Source organism: Pogoniulus pusillus, chromosome 16 (assembly GCF_015220805.1).
Source record: "Pogoniulus pusillus isolate bPogPus1 chromosome 16, bPogPus1.pri, whole genome shotgun sequence".
NCBI classification, from domain to species: domain Eukaryota; kingdom Metazoa; phylum Chordata; class Aves; order Piciformes; family Lybiidae; genus Pogoniulus; species Pogoniulus pusillus.
Window position 1 is genome coordinate 510,053 of NC_087279.1, and position 17,692 is coordinate 527,744.

Consider the following 17,692-nt stretch of genomic DNA (forward strand, 5'->3'; position numbering starts at 1 on the left):
CGGCCGGAGACAGGCCGCCGGTACCCAGGTCGTTGCCGTCGCACCGGCACCCGAGCGGCCCCTCCCCTGCAGCCAGGCGGGGCCGGGGCCTCGGGGAGCGCCCTGCCTTGCCGCCAGGGGGCGCCGCTCGCCCAGCGGGACTGGCGGAAGCAGCCCTCCCGGGCACCGCTGGCCGAAGTGACGTCAGGCAGGTCCTGGCAGCCTCGTATGATCCGCGTGGTTCTAGACAGGGTGCGAACGTTGACCCTTTCTCCCGAGCCATCCCCGGTGAGCAGCCTCCGCTACAAGCAGCGCTAGGCAGCGGGCCCGTGCCCCGGAAGGAGCCGCTGTCCCGCCCTGTGCAGCCGTGGACCATACGGACCTGGCAGGACCGCCCACGTATCCCATAAACCCCTGCGCGCGGGCACACCTCCCTCTCTCGGCGGCGCCGGCGGTGACCGCGCTCCCGGTGAGTTCCATCCGCCGCCATCCGCTCCCATCCCCAGCGCTGCGCTCCTTCGGGCCCGGCACGGTTATACCCCGCGGGCGCACCCCCTTCCCTCTGCTACCTATTCGGGCCGGGGCGCGGGGAGCCGGTCCGCCAGGCACAGGCGCGGCGATCCTGCTTGGGACGGGCGAGAAAAGGCTCCGGCCGGGTACCGGAGCGTGCTGCGCGGCCGCGGCGCGGGTAGTCCCGGCGGCTGCGCGCCCACGGCCACAGAGCGGCGTCACGAGTGCGCTGGGCGGCGCTGGGGCGGGGGCCATAGAGACGTGGCCGGCGTCGCGCGTGTCGTCGAGCCGGAGAGGTTGAGGTAAAATGGGTTCGATGTTGGTGTTGAGGAGGCTGCGTCGGCTGGTGGGAACTGAGCAGCGGTCGTTGCAGCTGAACCTAGCGTGGGTTCGCCATGGGCGAGGTTGGGTCACGGCCGGCTCGCAGAGCAGGAGTCGCACTTGGGTTGGAAGGGCTCTGCAGCCGTTCGGGCTGCAGGACGTGTGGGGAACGTAGCGCCAGCGGCGGTGGAAGGGCCTGAGCAAAGCATCACCTCCCCGGATCGCATCTGGAGGGCTCCCAGTGCTCTTCCAGCTTCGGAATCGGGAGGCAGAGCCACTGCAGGCGATACCCATTCCCTCGCCCGTCTCCCGAGTGGCCCGCGAGGGAAGAGAGTCTGCCACACGGGCTGGCGCTGGGAGCGTCTCACCGCGGTGTGGGACCTCCCTGCTTAGCCAGCTCTGCTGCCCCTAGGCACCATGCCCGCCCTCAGGCCGCTCGTGAAGCCTAAAATCGTCAAGAAGAGGACCAAGAAGTTCATCCGGCACCAGTCTGATCGCTATGTCAAGATCAAGGTAATAGGGCTGGGGAGGTTGACTGGAAAATGGATCCTGGGGCTTTCGGAGGTGGTGGCCTGTTGGGCTGGTGGTGACCTGAGGGGTTGGCACTAAAGCTGGCACAGCAGGTCTATTTGAGTTGTCACCTCGGGGCAGATGGTTTCAGGCTTCATTCCAGAGCTGTTCGATGTTGTCTCATTTGTCCAGCGCAACTGGCGCAAGCCGAGAGGTATCGACAACCGTGTCCGCCGGCGCTTCAAGGGGCAGATCCTGATGCCCAACATTGGCTATGGCAGCAACAAGAAGACAAAGCACATGCTGCCCACGGGCTTCAGAAAGTTCCTGGTCCACAACGTCAAGGAGCTGGAGGTGCTGATGATGAGCAACAAGTGAGTCTGTGGGGCCTGTGAGCTCCATCCTCATGGAGCCAGTGCCCATCTCCAGATGGCACTGAGTTGGAGGGTGAAGAGCCGGGGGGAGGTGAGGGATGTTCTTTCTTTTGTGCTCTTCAAAGTTAGCTTTGATTTCTTACTGCTGCTTCTGCTGGTGTGCATCAGATGTGCTGGGCCAAAACGCACTGTTCAGTGCTGGCAGGCAGTGCTGGCCCAGCGTCACTCTGATCTGGGTTATTGAGCCTGGAGGAATGCCCCTGGAGCCATTCTAGTGGCCTTTCAGTGCTGAAAGGGGCCAATCAGAAAGCTGGGGACAGCCCTTTGAGCAGGGCCTCTTGCGACAGGACAGGGGGTATGGTTTGAACTCAAAGAGGGAGATCGAGAGTGGAGAGAAGGGGGAAATGTTAGGCACTGAGGGTGGGGAGAGCCTAGCCCAGGTTGCCTAGGGAGGTGGGAGCCGGCTGGAACCAGAGCAAGTCAGGTTGTTTGGGCTCTGAGCAACCTGCTGTGATTGGGAATGTCCCTGCTGATTGCAACAAGGGGTGCATACGATGACCTTTGAGATCCCTTCAACCCAAACTTTATGGTCAGAAGTGCAGCACCAGGTCTGTTCAGATGCAGGCTGCAGCTGCTTGAGACACTTTGGAAACAAGGTAATGAGCTAATTACCACCATTGGAAGCTGCCCCCCCACAGCAGCAAAGGCAGCAGAGTCGATGAGCTGCTGCTGCAGCGCAGGGTGGGCTGGGCATGGCAGCAAGGGTGGCGCTTGTGCGGTGACACTTTGGTGCTCTTTTGGCACTGCCAGGGCCAGCTCTGGCCAGCTTTGCGGAATGCTGAGGCTGACGCGAGGTCTCTTGCTGCCAGGTCCTTCTGCGCAGAGATCGCCCACAACGTGTCCTCCAAGAACCGCAAGGTGATCGTGGAGCGCGCGGCACAGCTGGCCATCAAGGTCACCAACCCCAATGCCCGCCTGCGCAGCGAGGAGAACGAGTGAGGACCACGGCCCCGCGTCTCAATAAAGAGTCAAACCAAATCGGCACCGGCTCCTGCTCACCTGCCTGCCACAGCCAGGGGAGGGATGTGGCTACTGCTGTCCTGCCTGCGACAGCCAGGGAAGGCCTGTGGCTGCTGCCGGTGGGGGCAGCAGGCCCTGGGTGGCCCTAGCAGTGTGTCTGGGATAGTGACATGCTCACTCCTGGGCCCCCATAGCTGAGACTCCAGGAGTGCTCCTGGCTGACAAGCAGGTTTATTTTTGGCAGCACTCAGCTGCTCTTTCACACAGCACTAAATACTTTTCACTCAAGCACTCTGTCAAAAAAGGAGAAAGCGAGGTGCAGCTCCATGTCTCCAGCAGTGCAGGGTGGTGGCCCTGCTCTGAGCTGCTGCTGTCTCCTCTGTCTCTTAAGGCTTCTTGTCCTCCACAAAGTAGGCTGTGAACACCACAGCTGCTGTGAAGCAAGTTTTCAGATGACAGAAGTGTGTTAGGGGGGGCTGCTGGTGTGCTTGTGCCTGTGGTGGGTAGCTTCCCCCTCTGGCTGCTGTAACACCGAGCAGCTCTGCACACACCTGCTGGTATTGGGCAGCCACAGCACAGCACCTTCACTGCTGGTCATCACACAAACGCTGAGCTGCTGGGAACAGAAGGCAGAGGCGGAAACTGAGTCCAGTGTGCTGCTTGTTCTGGAAGGCATCTGGTTGAGGTATTCTGCAGGCAACACTACATCAAGCAAGATCTCTCATGCTGCTCAGACACTGTGGGCACCAAGCTGTTGGAGCCCGTGCCATGAACTGGCCCCGGGTAGAAGCCTGTGGGATGGGGCAAGGCCCTTTCCCATGCAGCTCTGCCAGCATGAGTGCCCTTTGAAACAGGGCCTGTGGGCACGATGAGCCTTCAGCCACGTTTTGAAGTTAAACACTACAAATCCATTCTTCAGGCAGCTGGGGACACAAAGTGCAGGTGCAGTGCTTCAAAACCTGGAACTTGGTACTACAGTAAGGAAAGGCTCCAGGCAGTGGTTTCCCTTTGCCATGGAACCACATTCATGTTGTACACCTCCTAAACTTGCGAAGAAAGCAGGACTGGGGTGTTCCTGCCCCGCCCTAGGTAAGGGCATCACTTTCCAGCTCTCTGCACAGCTGGAACCAGCCATTGCCTCCTGCTGGTGCCCAGTGACATGCAGGGGGTTGTCGACCAGCTGGGTGATGTGGCTGCACTGGGTGAGTGCCCTGAGGGCAGGAGGGTGGTGAAGCAGAGCTTAGCTCATGTCCATGGACTCGGCGCTGGGCAGGGCAGCAGAGTCCTTCTGAATGCTCTCAAAAAGCGAGATCATCTCAGGGCTGGCTCTGATCTGGGAGGAGAACTCTGCCATAGCTGGGCTTTTCTCCACCTCAGGGATGGTCAGGAGGGCAGCCACTGCCCTCATGGCAGATCGCTTCAGCTCATCCTGCTTCTCAAACTCCTGCTTCACAGAGCCAGCTTTCACCTGCAAAGCCAAGGCACTGCTTCAGCTGGCAGTTAGGACAGACAGGGAGGTCGCAAGGAGTAGGACACCGGTGGAGATGGGGACAGGCAGGTGGCTTCCCAGCTGAGAAGTCCTGCTCAGCAGTGGATGGAGAAGGTGACCAGCAGAGGTGGCTTTGGGGCAGACCCCACCCAGGGCCCTTGCCCAGTGCCTGCCCTCACCTTTGTGGAGCAGGTTGCCCGCAGGGGCTCGATCAGCCGCTCGAGCCGCTGCAGCACGGCATGGGGACACAGCGTGGACAGCCGGGCCAGCATGATGAAGGTCAGCATCTAGACAGGGAAACAGGGGTCACTGCACCCTACCAGGGGTGCCCCCAGGCAGGACCCTCCCTGCTACAGCAAGTGAGGCACTGTGCTCTGGTAGGGAGGTTCTTGCAGTGAGAGCTTTGGTCACATCAGAACATCTGGGTCCTGCTCCTGTCAGCACTGCCCAGGGCTGAGTGGAGGCAAGGCAGCTGATGGATGAGGCCATCAACATGGCAGTGCTAAGGTTATTTTAATCCAGTGTCACTGGCCCCACTGAGGCTGAAAGCAGGACCTCATTTTAGACTTCGGTGCATCACCAGCAACACCAAGGGCTGTGTCCAATGCCTGCATGCTCAAACCAGAGCCAAACAATGGCAGGGCAGAGGCTGCAGAAAACAGCACCGTGGCATCACAGAACCTTTTAAGGTGATGCTGCCCTGCAGCAGTTAAGGCACAGCACCCACCCGGATATCATAGTGATCCTTCAGCCCATCCTCCACGTGGTCCAGGTACTCGTAGATGTCCAGCCGGTCCAGGCAGCTCTCCAGCAGTGTGTACATGCACTCGAAAGCAGCTTTCCTCACGTCCAGGCCATCATCCACTGTGTGCTTGAAGGGCCCCATTTCTACCTTAAATGAGAGAAAAGCACAGTAGTCACCTTGGAGCAGGCAGGGTGACAGCTTCAGCTCACCCTCAGCCCCAGCAGGACTCACCTCCCGGATGAGCTCCCTCCTGACCTTGGTCTCAGCGTACAGGCTGGGCAGGGCTGAGCCCAGCAGCTCCCGGATCAAAGAGGGCTTGTTGTGAGCAGCAGAATTGAACATGGCCAGGGCCACACGGCGCACGTTCAGGTCTGGATCCTGAAGGGTCTTCAGGAAATCCCCTGTGGGATAAGGACATCCTTGTCAGAGCTGCTGCTCAGGAGCTCATCAGATGGAGCTCAAGGATCCTGGTTATGGAAGGACCTCTGGTAAAGTCACTCCAGGGGCAGAGTCCAGCAGACACTGGAGATGCTTTCCCTCCTTTCAGCTGGCACACAGGGAGCGGAAGCAGCCCACCTCTCCTGGCTTTGGGCAGAAAACCAACCCACACAATTCACCTCATCCTGAAGCCCAGCCAGAAGCTTTAGTACTCAAGGAAGCTGGGTTTGTTTTCCTCTGGCACAGACCTCATCTGCTCAGACTTCTCTGAAGCAGAAGGCCCAGTTTTACACAACACAGCTGAGGCGTGGCCTGCCCTTTTCATGTAGCTGGTGTTGGCCAAGATGCTTGTCAGAGGATGCTTGAATCATCATTTTCAAGGCTTACGCTCCCTAAACTGACACCCACAGAACATGTCCAAGAGCAAGGTGTGGGAGCATTCAGCAAGGACTTGGCCCACGGTGGTGCTGCTACGTCCCCAGAGCGGCACAGGTGACAGCCAGCTGGGTAAGCCTCCCATAGGTGTGGAAATCCCAGAGCTGTCCTCAGCCCTGCTGCTGGTACCTATGCAGCCCTTCAGGAGCGCATCGATGGGCTGGGGCTGGTCTGCGATGGTGAACTTGACGGCGGTAACCACAGTGCTGCGAGCATGCGGGGAGCCTGCAGGGTGGCAAGAGAGGGAAAGGTCACCAGGCAAAAGCACCGCCCCAGCTCTGCTGTGCATGTCCTGCTCCAGACCACACTGCACCAGGGCTGGGGTCTTCACAGCCTCCTCGTTTAGCCCTGCTCCTACACCCTTCTGCCCTCGGGCATACCAGCACCCCTCTGCTGGCCCCTTGCAGTGCCCCCTCCTTTTCCTCTCGGCCCTGCAGCTGAGGCGGGCAGCGCCCTGCCCCTCACCTGAGGCCAGCTGCTCCTGCAGCCGGGGCAGCAGCTGGGCAGGGTTCACCAGCGTCAGCCTGCCCAGGCACTCAGCCACCACACTGCGCGTCCCCTCCTCGGCGCACTCGCAGTGCCTGAAGAGCAGAGCCCAGACGTCCTCCACGTAGGGTGCGAGGGCGGCGGGCGGGCAGGAACCGAGCAGCTCCCGGAGCGAGGTCAGCAGCAGGTACTGGCGGCGGGGCTGGCTGCCGATCTCCTGCAGCAGGAAGGGCAGGAACTGCTGCAGGCTGCCCACGCCGATGCTCCCCAGCGCGTAGGACGCCGCCGACTTCTCCTCCTCGCTGGGGGAGCCGAAAGCCTCCAGGATGACAGCCTGGAGCTCTCCCTGAGCGCCCAGGTCGGCGCCGCGACCCAGCTCTGCCAGGCAGAGGAAGGCCAGCACCCTGACGGCAGAGCTGCTCCCGGGGCTCCGTGCGTCCTGCAGGAACCGGCTCACGGCGCCGGGGGCCTCCTTCGGGCAGGCCGAGCAGAGGGCAGCCACACACTTGGCCACGGAGCGGAAGGTCTGCTTGTGCGCGGCCGGCAGCGGCCCCGCCGCGCTGCAAGAGTAGATGGGCTCCGTCAGCTGCCGCATCAGCCCCGGACAGCCCACGGCCGCCGTCTGCGCCGCCACCAGGGCCTGCAAGAAGTCCGTGATGGCGCCCAGCGCTGCTCCTTGAAGCAGAGGTGAATGGACGAGCTGCAAGACCTCGGCCAGAATGGGACCGCTGACCTTGGAGAGGCAGGAGGGGTACACCTTGGCCAGAGTGGTGAGGAAGAGGATGGCCAACTGGGACACGTGCATGTCGCTCTCGGTGATCAAGGCGGGCAGCTCCGCCAGCACGGCCTCGACCATGCCAGGCTTGAGGCTGTCGCTGTAGTTGCCGACCAGTACGTCCAGGGCGGTCAGAGTGCTCAGCCTCAGGGCACGCTGGCTCTTGCGCAAGAAGGAGGCCAGGATGGGGAACCCTTCCCCCAGCACGGGCCTCAGGTCGATTTTCAGCGGGGAGCCAGCAACCAAGGTCAAGGCTTTGACTGCGGCCAGCCTGGTGATCTCGTTCTTGAGCCTCTCCAGGAAGATCTGCAGGGTCGGCTGGAGGTGGGTGCTCAGGTGGTCTCCCAGGTGGCAGATGGTCTGTGCCATGCAGGAGATGGCACGCTCCTTCACCTCCTGGTCGATGTCGGCTGCCTGCAGCCGCTTCAGAGTGGCGGGGAAAAGGTCCCTCACGTAGGGCTTGGCATCAAACGTGCAGGGCTTGTCCAGGGGCCTGAGGACTTTCACCAGCTGCTGAGCGACCAGCAGGGCTTCAGAGGTGATCTTATAAAAGGGGTCTCCAATGCAGGCCACGACCAGAGGCAGGAGGCTTTTGATATGAGGGTGGAACACCTCTGGCTGGTGGGTGCAGAGGAGGACATGCAGAAAAGCCAAGGTGTCAATCCGCATGTTGGAGGAGCTGGATTTGTCGGCCAGGGAGAAAACAACTCCTGCCAGAGGAGACAGCAGTGACTGCCCATTTCAGCGCGGGCCTCACACCCACGGGAACAGGCGTCCTGCCTGCCTCTGCACTCGCAGGGGCCCTGCCAGCAGAGGGGATCCTCTGGCAGGAAAGCTTGGAGGAGAGGGAGGTGGGGCAAATGTGGTCAGTACAAAGGCTTGCTTTAAGGGGCACCACATTTTGTGAAAGCAAATGCCACTGGCACTGAGCCTGGGGGCTCAGAGCACCACTCCATCTGGGCTCACAGCAGGCTCCTCAAAACACTTCTGTAGGGACTGGGAAGGGGGACCTGGCTCTGAGGGGCTGCTCTGGGAGCTGTGCAGCCACTATCACGGAGCAGAACTTGCTGTGTATGCCCTGCTGCCAAGCAGAACATACAAGGATGGAACAGGAGCAGGCTCCCTCACCCCCAGCCCTGCTTCCTCGCCTCCCAGCCCACAGACAAGCTTACCAGGGATGAGCAGAGGGATGTGCTCTGCCAGGCAGCCGGGCAGGACGTTGGCCAGCTCTGTAAGGAGGCTGAAGCAGCCCTGTCTGGACTTGATGCTCTTTTCTTTGAATTGTTTGTGCAAGGCCTTGACAATCCTAGGGACCTGCCATTTGAAAAAGAAAACTCATCAGAAAGAAGCTCTGTCTTCAAGCTTAACTACCAGGCACATCAGTGGCACTGTGCCTGCTTCTCTCTGCTCCCAGGCTGCAGCCAGCCAGCCCACCAGCTCCTCACACACCTGGTTCTGGAGCATCCTCAGAGGAACCTCATCCTTGCCAGAAGCGTCTGCAGCGTGCAGCCAGCTCTGGGCAGGCAGCGTTTGCTTCAGCAAGGAGATGTAAGTGCTGAAGATGTCAGCTTTGACATTCTCCTCCCTCTCTTTGAACCTGCTTATCAAGACTGGAGAAAGAGTTTTGTAGAAGTCCTGCAGGAGGTCGTGTCTGCTGCTGACGATGGCCTCCAGGCACTTGGCTGCAGCCCTGCGCACCTTCCAGCTGACATCGTCATCATCACTGTACTCCTCCTCGCTCTCTGCGAGGGGGCAAAACAAGGAACTCCATCAGCAGACACCCAGAGGCAAAGGCTCACTTGATCCTCACAGCTTCCCTCTGCAGCTGACCAGACACGCAGCTAGGAATGCAGGCTGGCCACAACAGCCAGTGTGACCCAGGGCTGCCCTGGGTCAGGTCTTCCTACTCCCAGGAAGAGCTGACAGAGAATAAACCTTCATGTTGCTGCCCATCCTGGTCTCTTTAGCTCAGGCATCAGGGCTTTAGGTTTGAAGGGAGAAGGAGGTTTGCTGATTTTAAGGCCAGAAATAGATAAATATTTGTCTGAGCAATTCCTGGATGGCACAGGACAGCCTAAAACCCTCCTGTGTTAGTGGCAGGAAGCCCCAATTAGTATGAAACACAAATGCCTTTCTTCCAAGGGTCCTGCCTCCACCTTCACTTTGAGCCTGCAGTATGCAGCTATGCAGGGACAGCAGCCAGGGACTGTAAGGTGCCCCTCCCTCTCACCAGGGCTGGACACCCATCCCAAAGTAAGCACACCCCGGTCCAAGGCCTCTTTTGCAGCCAGTACCACGGTGCCTTCCCTGCTCACCAAGATCTTTTTAATGGTGGGACTCAAATGCTCAGGTCAGCAGCTTTGCCCTCTTCTACTATGAAGTATCAAAGACAGCTTAGAGGAAAGCTGTGATTGCCTGGACATAGCCTAAAGTAAAGCTGTGATTGCCTGGGGACTGTCTTTGTGGGCTGGGCTGAGCTGCCCTGACACATCAGCACCGCACCAGAACGTAACTCTCACTGCCAGCAAGCAGCAGCCTTGTGGCAGCACCCTGTGAAGAGCCATCTCTCACACAAGCCTAGACCTGCTCAAGCCCAGCTGTGAGGGCAGACAGGGAACATTCAAACACCTGGTGCCACCACCTGGAGCTTGGATGAGCCAGAGAGCAGGCAAAGGCAGCAGTGTTCCCTCCTGCCCTTGAGGAACAAACAGCCCATAGAGCAGGCTCTGAGCTCTGCCTGGCAGGCTGCAAGAAGCACAACATTTCTGGGAGCACAAGGCAGTGTTCCTGACAACTGGAATGGCAGAGTGACTGCCCCTCAGGATTTCCAGGTGCCAAGCCTGGCTGCTTGATGGATGTGCTCTGAGGAACTCCTACAGACAGCAGGCAGAGGAGAAGCAGTGCTCTCCTGCTCTAGCTCTCCACTAAGGCAGCTCAGAGGTGAAGTGTCAGTTGCCTCATCAAGTAGACAGAGATCTGAGAACCTTGTCCGAAAGAAGTAAATTTCCCAGACTCAGAACTGCTGGAACTTCACACAGACAGATGTGTCATCACCACTGCTAAACTAAAAGAGCTGACTGTGGGCAGCAGATCTGAAAGGCAGCATCACATGGGGGTGAGAAAGCAGGAAGGGAGAAGCGTTAGCCCAGGGTGCTGCTGAGCACAGTCATCCTCACAAGCAGGCACCTTGCTCTTCACCCTCCCCACTTTCAGTGTCCATCGTATCTTCCTCTTCCTCATTATCATAGTTGTAGTTTGGGTCAAAGGTGATGTACTTCAAACAGAGCTCCATCACGGTGGGGATGTGAGGGTCAATCTCCTTTGGGCACCTGTCAGAACAAAGACAAAAGTGGATAAATTGAAATGCAATTAACCTCGAACGGACCCTAAAACACTTCCCAGGCTACAAGAGCATGCTGGCAACACGACTGGAACCAGAGCTGCTCCTTCAAGCCAGACCACATTCCCCTGGGGAGGACACAAAGACTTCTAGGAACTGAAAAACCAACAAATTGCCTCCAGCCCCTCACGGAATGCTCCTTTCATGGGAGTAAACCTCAGCAGCTCTGCAGGGCTCCAGGACAAACAATAAATGTTTGACAAACAACAAGAGAGCTGCAGCTCAGCATCTCTGCTGCCTGAGCTCTCTTCTTGCCTCCCACTCCTTCCACGACCCAGGAGTGAGGCAGTTCCCTGCTGCTGAGTAGTGCTCCAAGGAGAAGGAAAACTTCCCCTCCTAGCAAGCCAGCACAGAAGGGCTCTCACATGCCCCTAAGCCAAGCCCAGCTCTGCAGGTGCAGGAAGGACTGAACTCATGCATTCCCACCAGCAATGGCCACAGGAAGTTGCAGAGCCCAGCCCCAGCAGGAGGCCAGTGAGCAAGGACAGGCAGAGCTGCTCCCCGGGGCACACCTCCTGACAAAGGACTCGAAGGCCTGGAAGCAGAACTCTCTCAGCTCATCGTCCTCCACGCTGCAGTACTGCACGATCAGGGGAACGATCTTCTCCAGGTGCTCTCCTGGCGGAAACAAAGGCAGCAGCACTGAAAAACCATTCCAGCCCTCACTCAACCAGCAGCTAAGAGCCTTCTGCCACTTCCTTTGTGTGCTGGGTGCTGGCAGAGCTTTCCTCCCCTGGAGCCCACCAAGGCCCAGCCTTGCAGGGGTTTGCAGCAGCCCACCACTGCTCCCTGTCTTCAGTCCCTCATGGGCATTTCAGTCACAGACAGGGCTGTGATTTGAGATCTTGTAAGACTCAACCTCAGCTCTGGCATGTCTTCTAGCCAGGTAACACAATATGCTGCCCTCCATCTCTTCTCCTTCAGAGCAGGGGTTATTCACTGACCTCCTTCCCAGGGCTCTTAATGCAGAGCAGGGAAGCGCTGCAGGACCTGGAGATGAAGTCACCACGGAAGGGCAGCCAGAGACTTACTCAGGTATCGCCTCCCTTCCAAGTGGAGATCAGAGAGCCAGGTCAGGAGCACAGAGGGAATCACAGAGCACTGACACATCAGGAGCAAAGGGAGCACACGAGTTTCACCACTGCCAGGAGCTGCTCTAAGCACACACAGGATTCCCAGGGCTGCTCCAAGCCACCTACCAATGCGGTGCCCAGCCTGCCTGCTGATGCCAGCAACACACTGGATGTAGGTCCTGGTAGTGGAGGTAGACTCATTCCTCTTCATCTCGGCCAGCAGGTGCTCTGTGAGTTCTGAGAAGATGTTTCCACTGCAGGTCAGGACAAGATGACCCAAGGCAATGATGGCCCTTTTGCGCACTGCCAGCCTGGGGCTGGTCAGCTGGGGCAGGAGGCAGCTCAGGATGGAGGAATGGAAAGAGCAGAGTGTTGCCCCTAGCCTGCAAGCAGCAGAACAAGGCAGAAGTTGGCAGTCAAAGCCTTGGAGCTAGTTCTCTCCTCCCGCTCTTGGCAGCCAACAATGCAAAAAAATCGCAGCTGTGCAGGCTGCCTGTGTGTGTGGGGAGGGGGAGGTAAGGGTGGGCTTGGCATCATGGCATGGACTTGTTCTGTAGAACACAGGGAGGGCTTGATTTTGACTGCGTCCTCCTAGGTGACCTGGAGCTTTGTCAATAGTTCCCTGCATGCAGCTGACATCTGACACTGTCACTCTGACTTATGTAACAAGAGAGGCAGCCAGGAGAAAGCTGCCTGTGTGATCAGGTCACAGGGCTAAAATAACCCTCCCTGTGCCTGCCAGAGCCTCTGTGGGACCCATCACCAGCACCACTGCTGCTGCTCAGCACAGCTCAGCATGGCACCTCTTGCGCCTGCTGGGGGATCTGCTCTCTACATAGCCCCCACTGGCAGCCAACCCAAATCCTTCATTTTTAACTCCTCACAGTAGACTTAAGCAAAAAGAGCCGAGAAAAGTGGGCAGAGACAGGCAGCACCTGCCACGCAGAGCTACCAGAAGGAAACTCTTTAGTACCTGCTCAGCATATCTGACAGGATGTCGAGAGCCTCCAGTTGCACAGAGACATCCTCCTGCTTGCCAATGGCTCCTGTCAGCTGGGCTGTGATCTTCTTGCACACATTCGCTGTCACACTGGAGCCTGCCAGAGAGATTTCCCCCCACTGTCAGTCAAGAAGGAGCCTTTTGACTGCTGAGAATTACTCAGTCCCTCCTTCATTAAAGCAAGGACTCACCACTGGCCGGCCGGCCGGCCAGAGAGCAGGCAGCTGACTGCTGAGAGCTGGTGGAGACAGGCTGCGTGATCTCGGTAAGCTTCTCTCCCCAGGGAGTGGTTCTTACCCTACCCCCTGCCTGTGCCTCACGCAGCTCCCAGGCCATGCAGCACAGGGAGCAGACTTGGGCGGGAAGCTCCTGGCACATTTTCCCCTCCTTTTTACCTTGCAAATCCACAGTTTCAACAAGCCAAGGGCTGCTCAACAGGAAGGGCATTCTTGACAGAAACTGCTTCCCAATTCCATGACTGAATTTAGGGGTAGCAGTAGATAAATCTGTCTCAACACATAGCCTAGGTTTAAGAACAGGCTGAGATTACAACCACAGCCTGGAACCTCAATCTCCTACAGCCCTGAGCTTGGCCCTCATGCTGGGGTGTGCCTGTCCCAGCACTGTTTTGTGTTGTGGGTTTATGCAGGGCACAGCACAAGACCTCTGAAGGAAGGGCTACTGTTTCCCACCCCATTCTGCACAAAGAAATGGAACGTCCTGGGAGCATCAGCAGCTGCTGTATAGCAGAAAGGAGCCTGCCTCAGGCACAGGCTGCTCCCTGCTCTGTTATTTCAAACCACAGCAACAGCAACTACTCAGAGTGGGGCTTTGGGTGAAGAACACACAGGGCAGACACCTACCCTCTGCATTCTGCAGCAAGCCCACACTGCTTTGGGCACTTCTACCCACGAAGAGCACTGATCTGCTGCTGCCCCAAGGCAGTTTCAGCTCACGTGGTGCATGCTCAGTACAGACCCCTAGGAGGCTGGCTCAGAAGTGCTGGACACTGCAGACACTGAGAGGTGTCCAACAGGCATCTCCATCTTTCCAGTTCTCCCAGCCTAAAATCCAGCAGCCTGGCAGCACTGCCACAGCCACCCATCATGGAAGGACAAGACACATGAGGTGGCTGCAGAGGACACTTCAATCTCCAGTGCCTCAGGCACCTCTGGAACAGCTGCTGTGGTTTGGGGATAACAGTTCAAAGGCAGGAGAAGCAGCCCCAGGGTAGCTGCGGCAGTCAGATCGGGTCCAGCCAGAGTGCAGGCAGGAGGTGCAGCAGCGGTGGCACTGCTGGGATTGCAGAGGGCAGCGAAGCCAAGGGCCTTGCCAGGCTGCCAAGCAGCAGTATCTCGGTGCACTCAGTGCTCTGGCACTGCTGCAGACAACAAGGGACCTCTCCAAGGGCTAAGGTGCAGCTTCAGCCTTGGGTATCCTTAGGGTGAGCAGCTCAAGATTTCATTTCATCCCACTCTAATCTTGCTGGGCTCTCAACTTCTTCCACCTCTCCTCACCTCCTTGTCCGTCCCCTGGCAGATGAAGGAGGACTCCTCTGTAACTTCGAGGCCCTGGCCTACACATTGTCTGTTTCCTGAGGCTGTGAGCCCTCCTGCCCCAGTCTGACAGACAGCTAGCTCACCTGCAGCAGCTGGTGGCAGCTCAGCAATGACAGTTTTCAGCCCGATGCTGCAGATGTCCCTCAGCTGCTCCTTGTCTGACAGCATGTTAGTGCACAGCGTATCCACCACAGTCTCCACCTGGTATTCCTTCACTTTGCCAACCAGTGGGCCCAGGCTGTGGAAGAGGGCAGTCAGAAGGCAGCCAGAGGACTGGCTGCCACCATCCACAGAGGTGCTCAGGCTCATTCCTCCCAAAGAGCAGCTCAGCCCCAGCTGCCAACTTTACCAACACCTCAGCACCAATGTCCCACAGCACAGCTCATGTCCCCGGCTTTATGTCCCCTGCCTTGTCACCTCACTTAACTCCGGGACAGACTTCAGTGGGTTTCGGATAAAGTTGGTGGGAACTGTAGGTGTTTACTGCAACCAGGCAAAGGAATGTGCACTTTGCACAGTGTGCAAGCATTTTGCTTTATGGAACTGAATAAACAGACCCGAAGCAGGTAGAGAGAGATCAGGGCCAGAAACAGTCAGGACAGTGGGAATCAAAAACAAAGGGCCAAAGGGAGAGCACAGGGGTGGGAGCAGTGCATGGTCAAAGAGAAGGGAAGAAGACAGGAGCTGTTTTTAAATGTCCCACCTGTCTGGAGCCCTGTGTGGGGCAGCTTTAGGATTGTCAAGGAAGATGGGCACCCAGGCTCTTACCACTTGACAGCCAGGTTCTGCACTTCCCCATTTTTGTCCTCCAGAAGCTTCAGAAGCATTTTCACAACTTTCTTCTCACTGTCTTCATCCAGTTTTATGGAATCCTTCTGCAGTTCCACCATCAGGTCATTGGTGGCCATAAATCTGCAAGAGCATGTAGCAGAAGTGGGCTGGCTGAGATACAGACACAAAGATCACTGGGCAGGGAAACGTGGCAATTAGTGTTTGTTGAAAACCCTTTCTGAGGGTAACTCACAGCCCCTAACACGGCCCTGGAAAGTAAGGCTTGAAAAGCAGTGACTGCAGTAGAAATGGGAAGCTCAGTTAGAGGCAGCTGGTGAAGAGCCTTTAGCTAAGGGATCTGCAGAATATGCCAGAGACCTTCTCTCCCTAAAACACGAGCAGGGATGGGTGAACTAAAGCCCTCAAACTGGCACCCAGTTGGTGTGGGTTTCCTCAGTGACCAGCTCGAGATTGTTGACTATGACAGCAAAAACTTCCCCAGTTGCCCAGCCTACGAAGAGCAGCCTGGGGGCTCAGAGCCCATCTGGTTGTTCTCTGGCTTATCTAGCACCGACAGCAGAGGTGCACGCGTGGAGAGGACCTCTCAGGCACACAAATGAAAGGCAAAGTCCTGCCGCCGTGCGAGCTGTCCTGCAGAATTCCCCGGGGCTATATTTAGACTGCTGTGAGCAAACCCAAGCAAGTATTTCTCACTCCAGCTCAGAAGGAAAAACAAACTCCCAGCTGTTAGGCACTGCCACTTTCTAGCAGGGACAGAGTGAGAATGGGGGCTGAGGAGCTCTGGGGAGGGTCTGTGCTCTGGAAGCAGTGCAGCAGGCTGCGGTTCTGAGCAATCTCTGTGGCTGTGCTGCGCTGACTGCTTTCCAGCGCCAGCCCAGCAGCGGCATGGGCGTCTCGGGGCTCTCCCCTCGCATTTCCCAGGTGATGCCTCTGCTTTACACCCAGCTCTAAGGTAACTCACTCAGCATCTAAGGGTGTACCAGGGCAGCGTTAGTGTTTTCAGTCCGTGAGCCTGCCGCTGAGCAGCAGCTGGGCACACCTGGGAACGGCCAGCCCGAGCCGCAGGCGGAGCGAAGCAGAGGCACACACCCGCCCGCCAGGGGCACGGCACACAGCCTGGCCCCAGCGGAGCCAGCATGACCAATTATGGCCACGGGCTGAGCCGGGCCTCCCACGGCAGCACCGCCAGCTCTGGACTGCCTACCTGCTGCCATCCTGCCCACAGCACACCGCAGGGGGCACACAGGTCCCACACAGCAGAGCGAGGCAGGGCAGACCTCCTGGGGCTGGCTGCGCAGCTCAGGCAGCGAGCTCACCTCTGACCGTGTGCAGGGAGGAGACCGCCCTGGAATGCTGCTGTACAGGGCACATGGCCTGCGCCGGGCACAGCTTCTCTGGGGAGGCAAACGCAAGTCCTCTGGACATGCTTGGTGCCACCCTCGCCTCCTTCACCAAGTCCCTGTTGCGACGCCAGAAAGACAGCAGCAGCCCTGCACAAGTGAACCCCCTTAGGACATCGCTAACCTTCCCTTCTAGGAGAGCTCCAACTACCAAGCCTGGCACAAACCTTCCCTTCCAGGCTGGTGCCGAGGACACCAGCTCGTGAGGCAAACCTTCCTCCCCTGTCAGTTCTAACAGCTCTTTGCAGATCACCTCAAGCACCCAGTCCCCAGCTCCAAAGAGAGCAACTTTGTCTGCTGATGCAAAGAGAGTGACAGGCCGGGGCGGGCAGGGGACAGGCCCGGGGCGGGCAGGGGCACAGGCCCGGGGCGGGCAGGGGACAGGCCCGGGGCGGGCAAGCCCCCCGGCCCCGGCACACGAAGCCATCACAGCACTCAGCGCTCGGCCGCGGCCCCGGCGCCCACCACCCGGGGCAGGGGACAGCTCTCAGGCCGCTGCCTCTCAGCCTTCCCTGCAGCCACTCAACCCAGCATCAGGAAAGCGAAGCGAGAAACCTCGCAGCGCCCTGCCACCGCGCTTCTCGCTCCCGGACAGGAGAGAACGCCAAGTCTGGCCGTCAGGACTCTCCTTCCCCGCCACTCTGCCTGCCCCTCCACTTCGCTCGGTCACTTCGCCGCGCAGCACCCTGGCCGCGGGAGGGGAGCGCCGCTGGCTGCCCTGCGCCGCGCCCGCGGCCGGCAGCACGCAGCCGGGTGCCATGCTGCAAACAAACGCGAGTCACGGCTCCGCCAGACACCCAGCTGCAAACCTGCGCCTCGACTGCACTGTCCGTGCCCGCTCCTGACTCGAGCGTCTCCGCAGTGCCAGGGACCTCTCCGGTGGGCAGAGGTCTCCCTCCCCAGTTGAACGAAACTCGCTCCGGTGCCAAGTGGAACACCAAGTGCGAAGCTTCTCTCCCGTGCAGCAGCCCTCGGGACTCGAGGCGCCGTCCGCGGTCGGCTGAGCCCGCACGGCCGGTCCGTGTCGCGGGGCCCGTACCTGAAGTCCTTGTCGCTGGAGGTCATCTTCTCCAGCAGGCTGGAGATGTGGTACGAGCCGCTGGCCATAGCGGCGGCGCCGCGCTGCTGCGCGGGAAGATGGCGGCGGGCGGCGGGCGGGGGGCTTGGGGTCGATCCGCTCAGGGTGCCGCCGGCCGGCAGCGGACACAGCGAGCCCGGAGACCCCACGGGCCCTTCCTCTGGGCCCGGCCGGCGCCTCTCCCCGCCGTACAAGGCTCGGCCTGCTCCGCGGCCGCCCACCGGCGAGCAGAGGAAAGCAGGGCAGAGCAGCCCGCCCCACAGCGAGACGCCCAGACCCCTGCGGGGGCGCCCGGGCGCAGCCTAGGG

The 17,692-nt window shown here is 59.0% G+C and overlaps 2 protein-coding genes across 3 annotated transcripts; one reads left to right on the forward strand and one right to left on the reverse strand.

Annotated features, from left to right (window-relative positions):
- The first annotated feature begins 365 nt into the window (after positions 1–365).
- On the forward strand, positions 366–2,732 carry RPL32 (ribosomal protein L32). 2 transcript variants are annotated; one of them, XM_064156125.1, is made up of 4 exons: positions 366–448; positions 1,223–1,323; positions 1,513–1,694; positions 2,564–2,732. In XM_064156125.1, exons 2-4 carry the CDS (start codon positions 1,228–1,230, stop codon positions 2,691–2,693), a joined length of 408 nt encoding a protein of 135 aa, XP_064012195.1. In that variant the 5' UTR covers positions 366–448; positions 1,223–1,227; the 3' UTR covers positions 2,694–2,732. The 2 variants fall into 2 exon arrangements, with proteins under 2 accessions (XP_064012195.1, XP_064012196.1); XM_064156126.1 differs by lacking the exon at positions 366–448 and adding an exon at positions 701–791.
- Positions 2,733–2,926: 194 nt separating this feature from the next.
- Positions 2,927–17,684, reverse strand: LOC135182258 (cullin-associated NEDD8-dissociated protein 1-like). The gene is made up of 15 exons (XM_064156115.1): positions 17,346–17,684; positions 14,883–15,026; positions 14,198–14,352; positions 12,529–12,652; positions 11,682–11,938; positions 10,995–11,100; positions 10,269–10,411; positions 8,532–8,824; positions 8,255–8,396; positions 6,287–7,792; positions 5,951–6,046; positions 5,180–5,349; positions 4,931–5,095; positions 4,383–4,490; positions 2,927–4,182 (listed from the first exon to the last, which is right to left on the reverse strand). Exons 1-15 carry the CDS (start codon positions 17,411–17,413, stop codon positions 3,955–3,957), a joined length of 3,705 nt encoding a protein of 1,234 aa, XP_064012185.1. The 5' UTR covers positions 17,414–17,684; the 3' UTR covers positions 2,927–3,954.
- Positions 17,685–17,692: the final 8 nt, after the last annotated feature.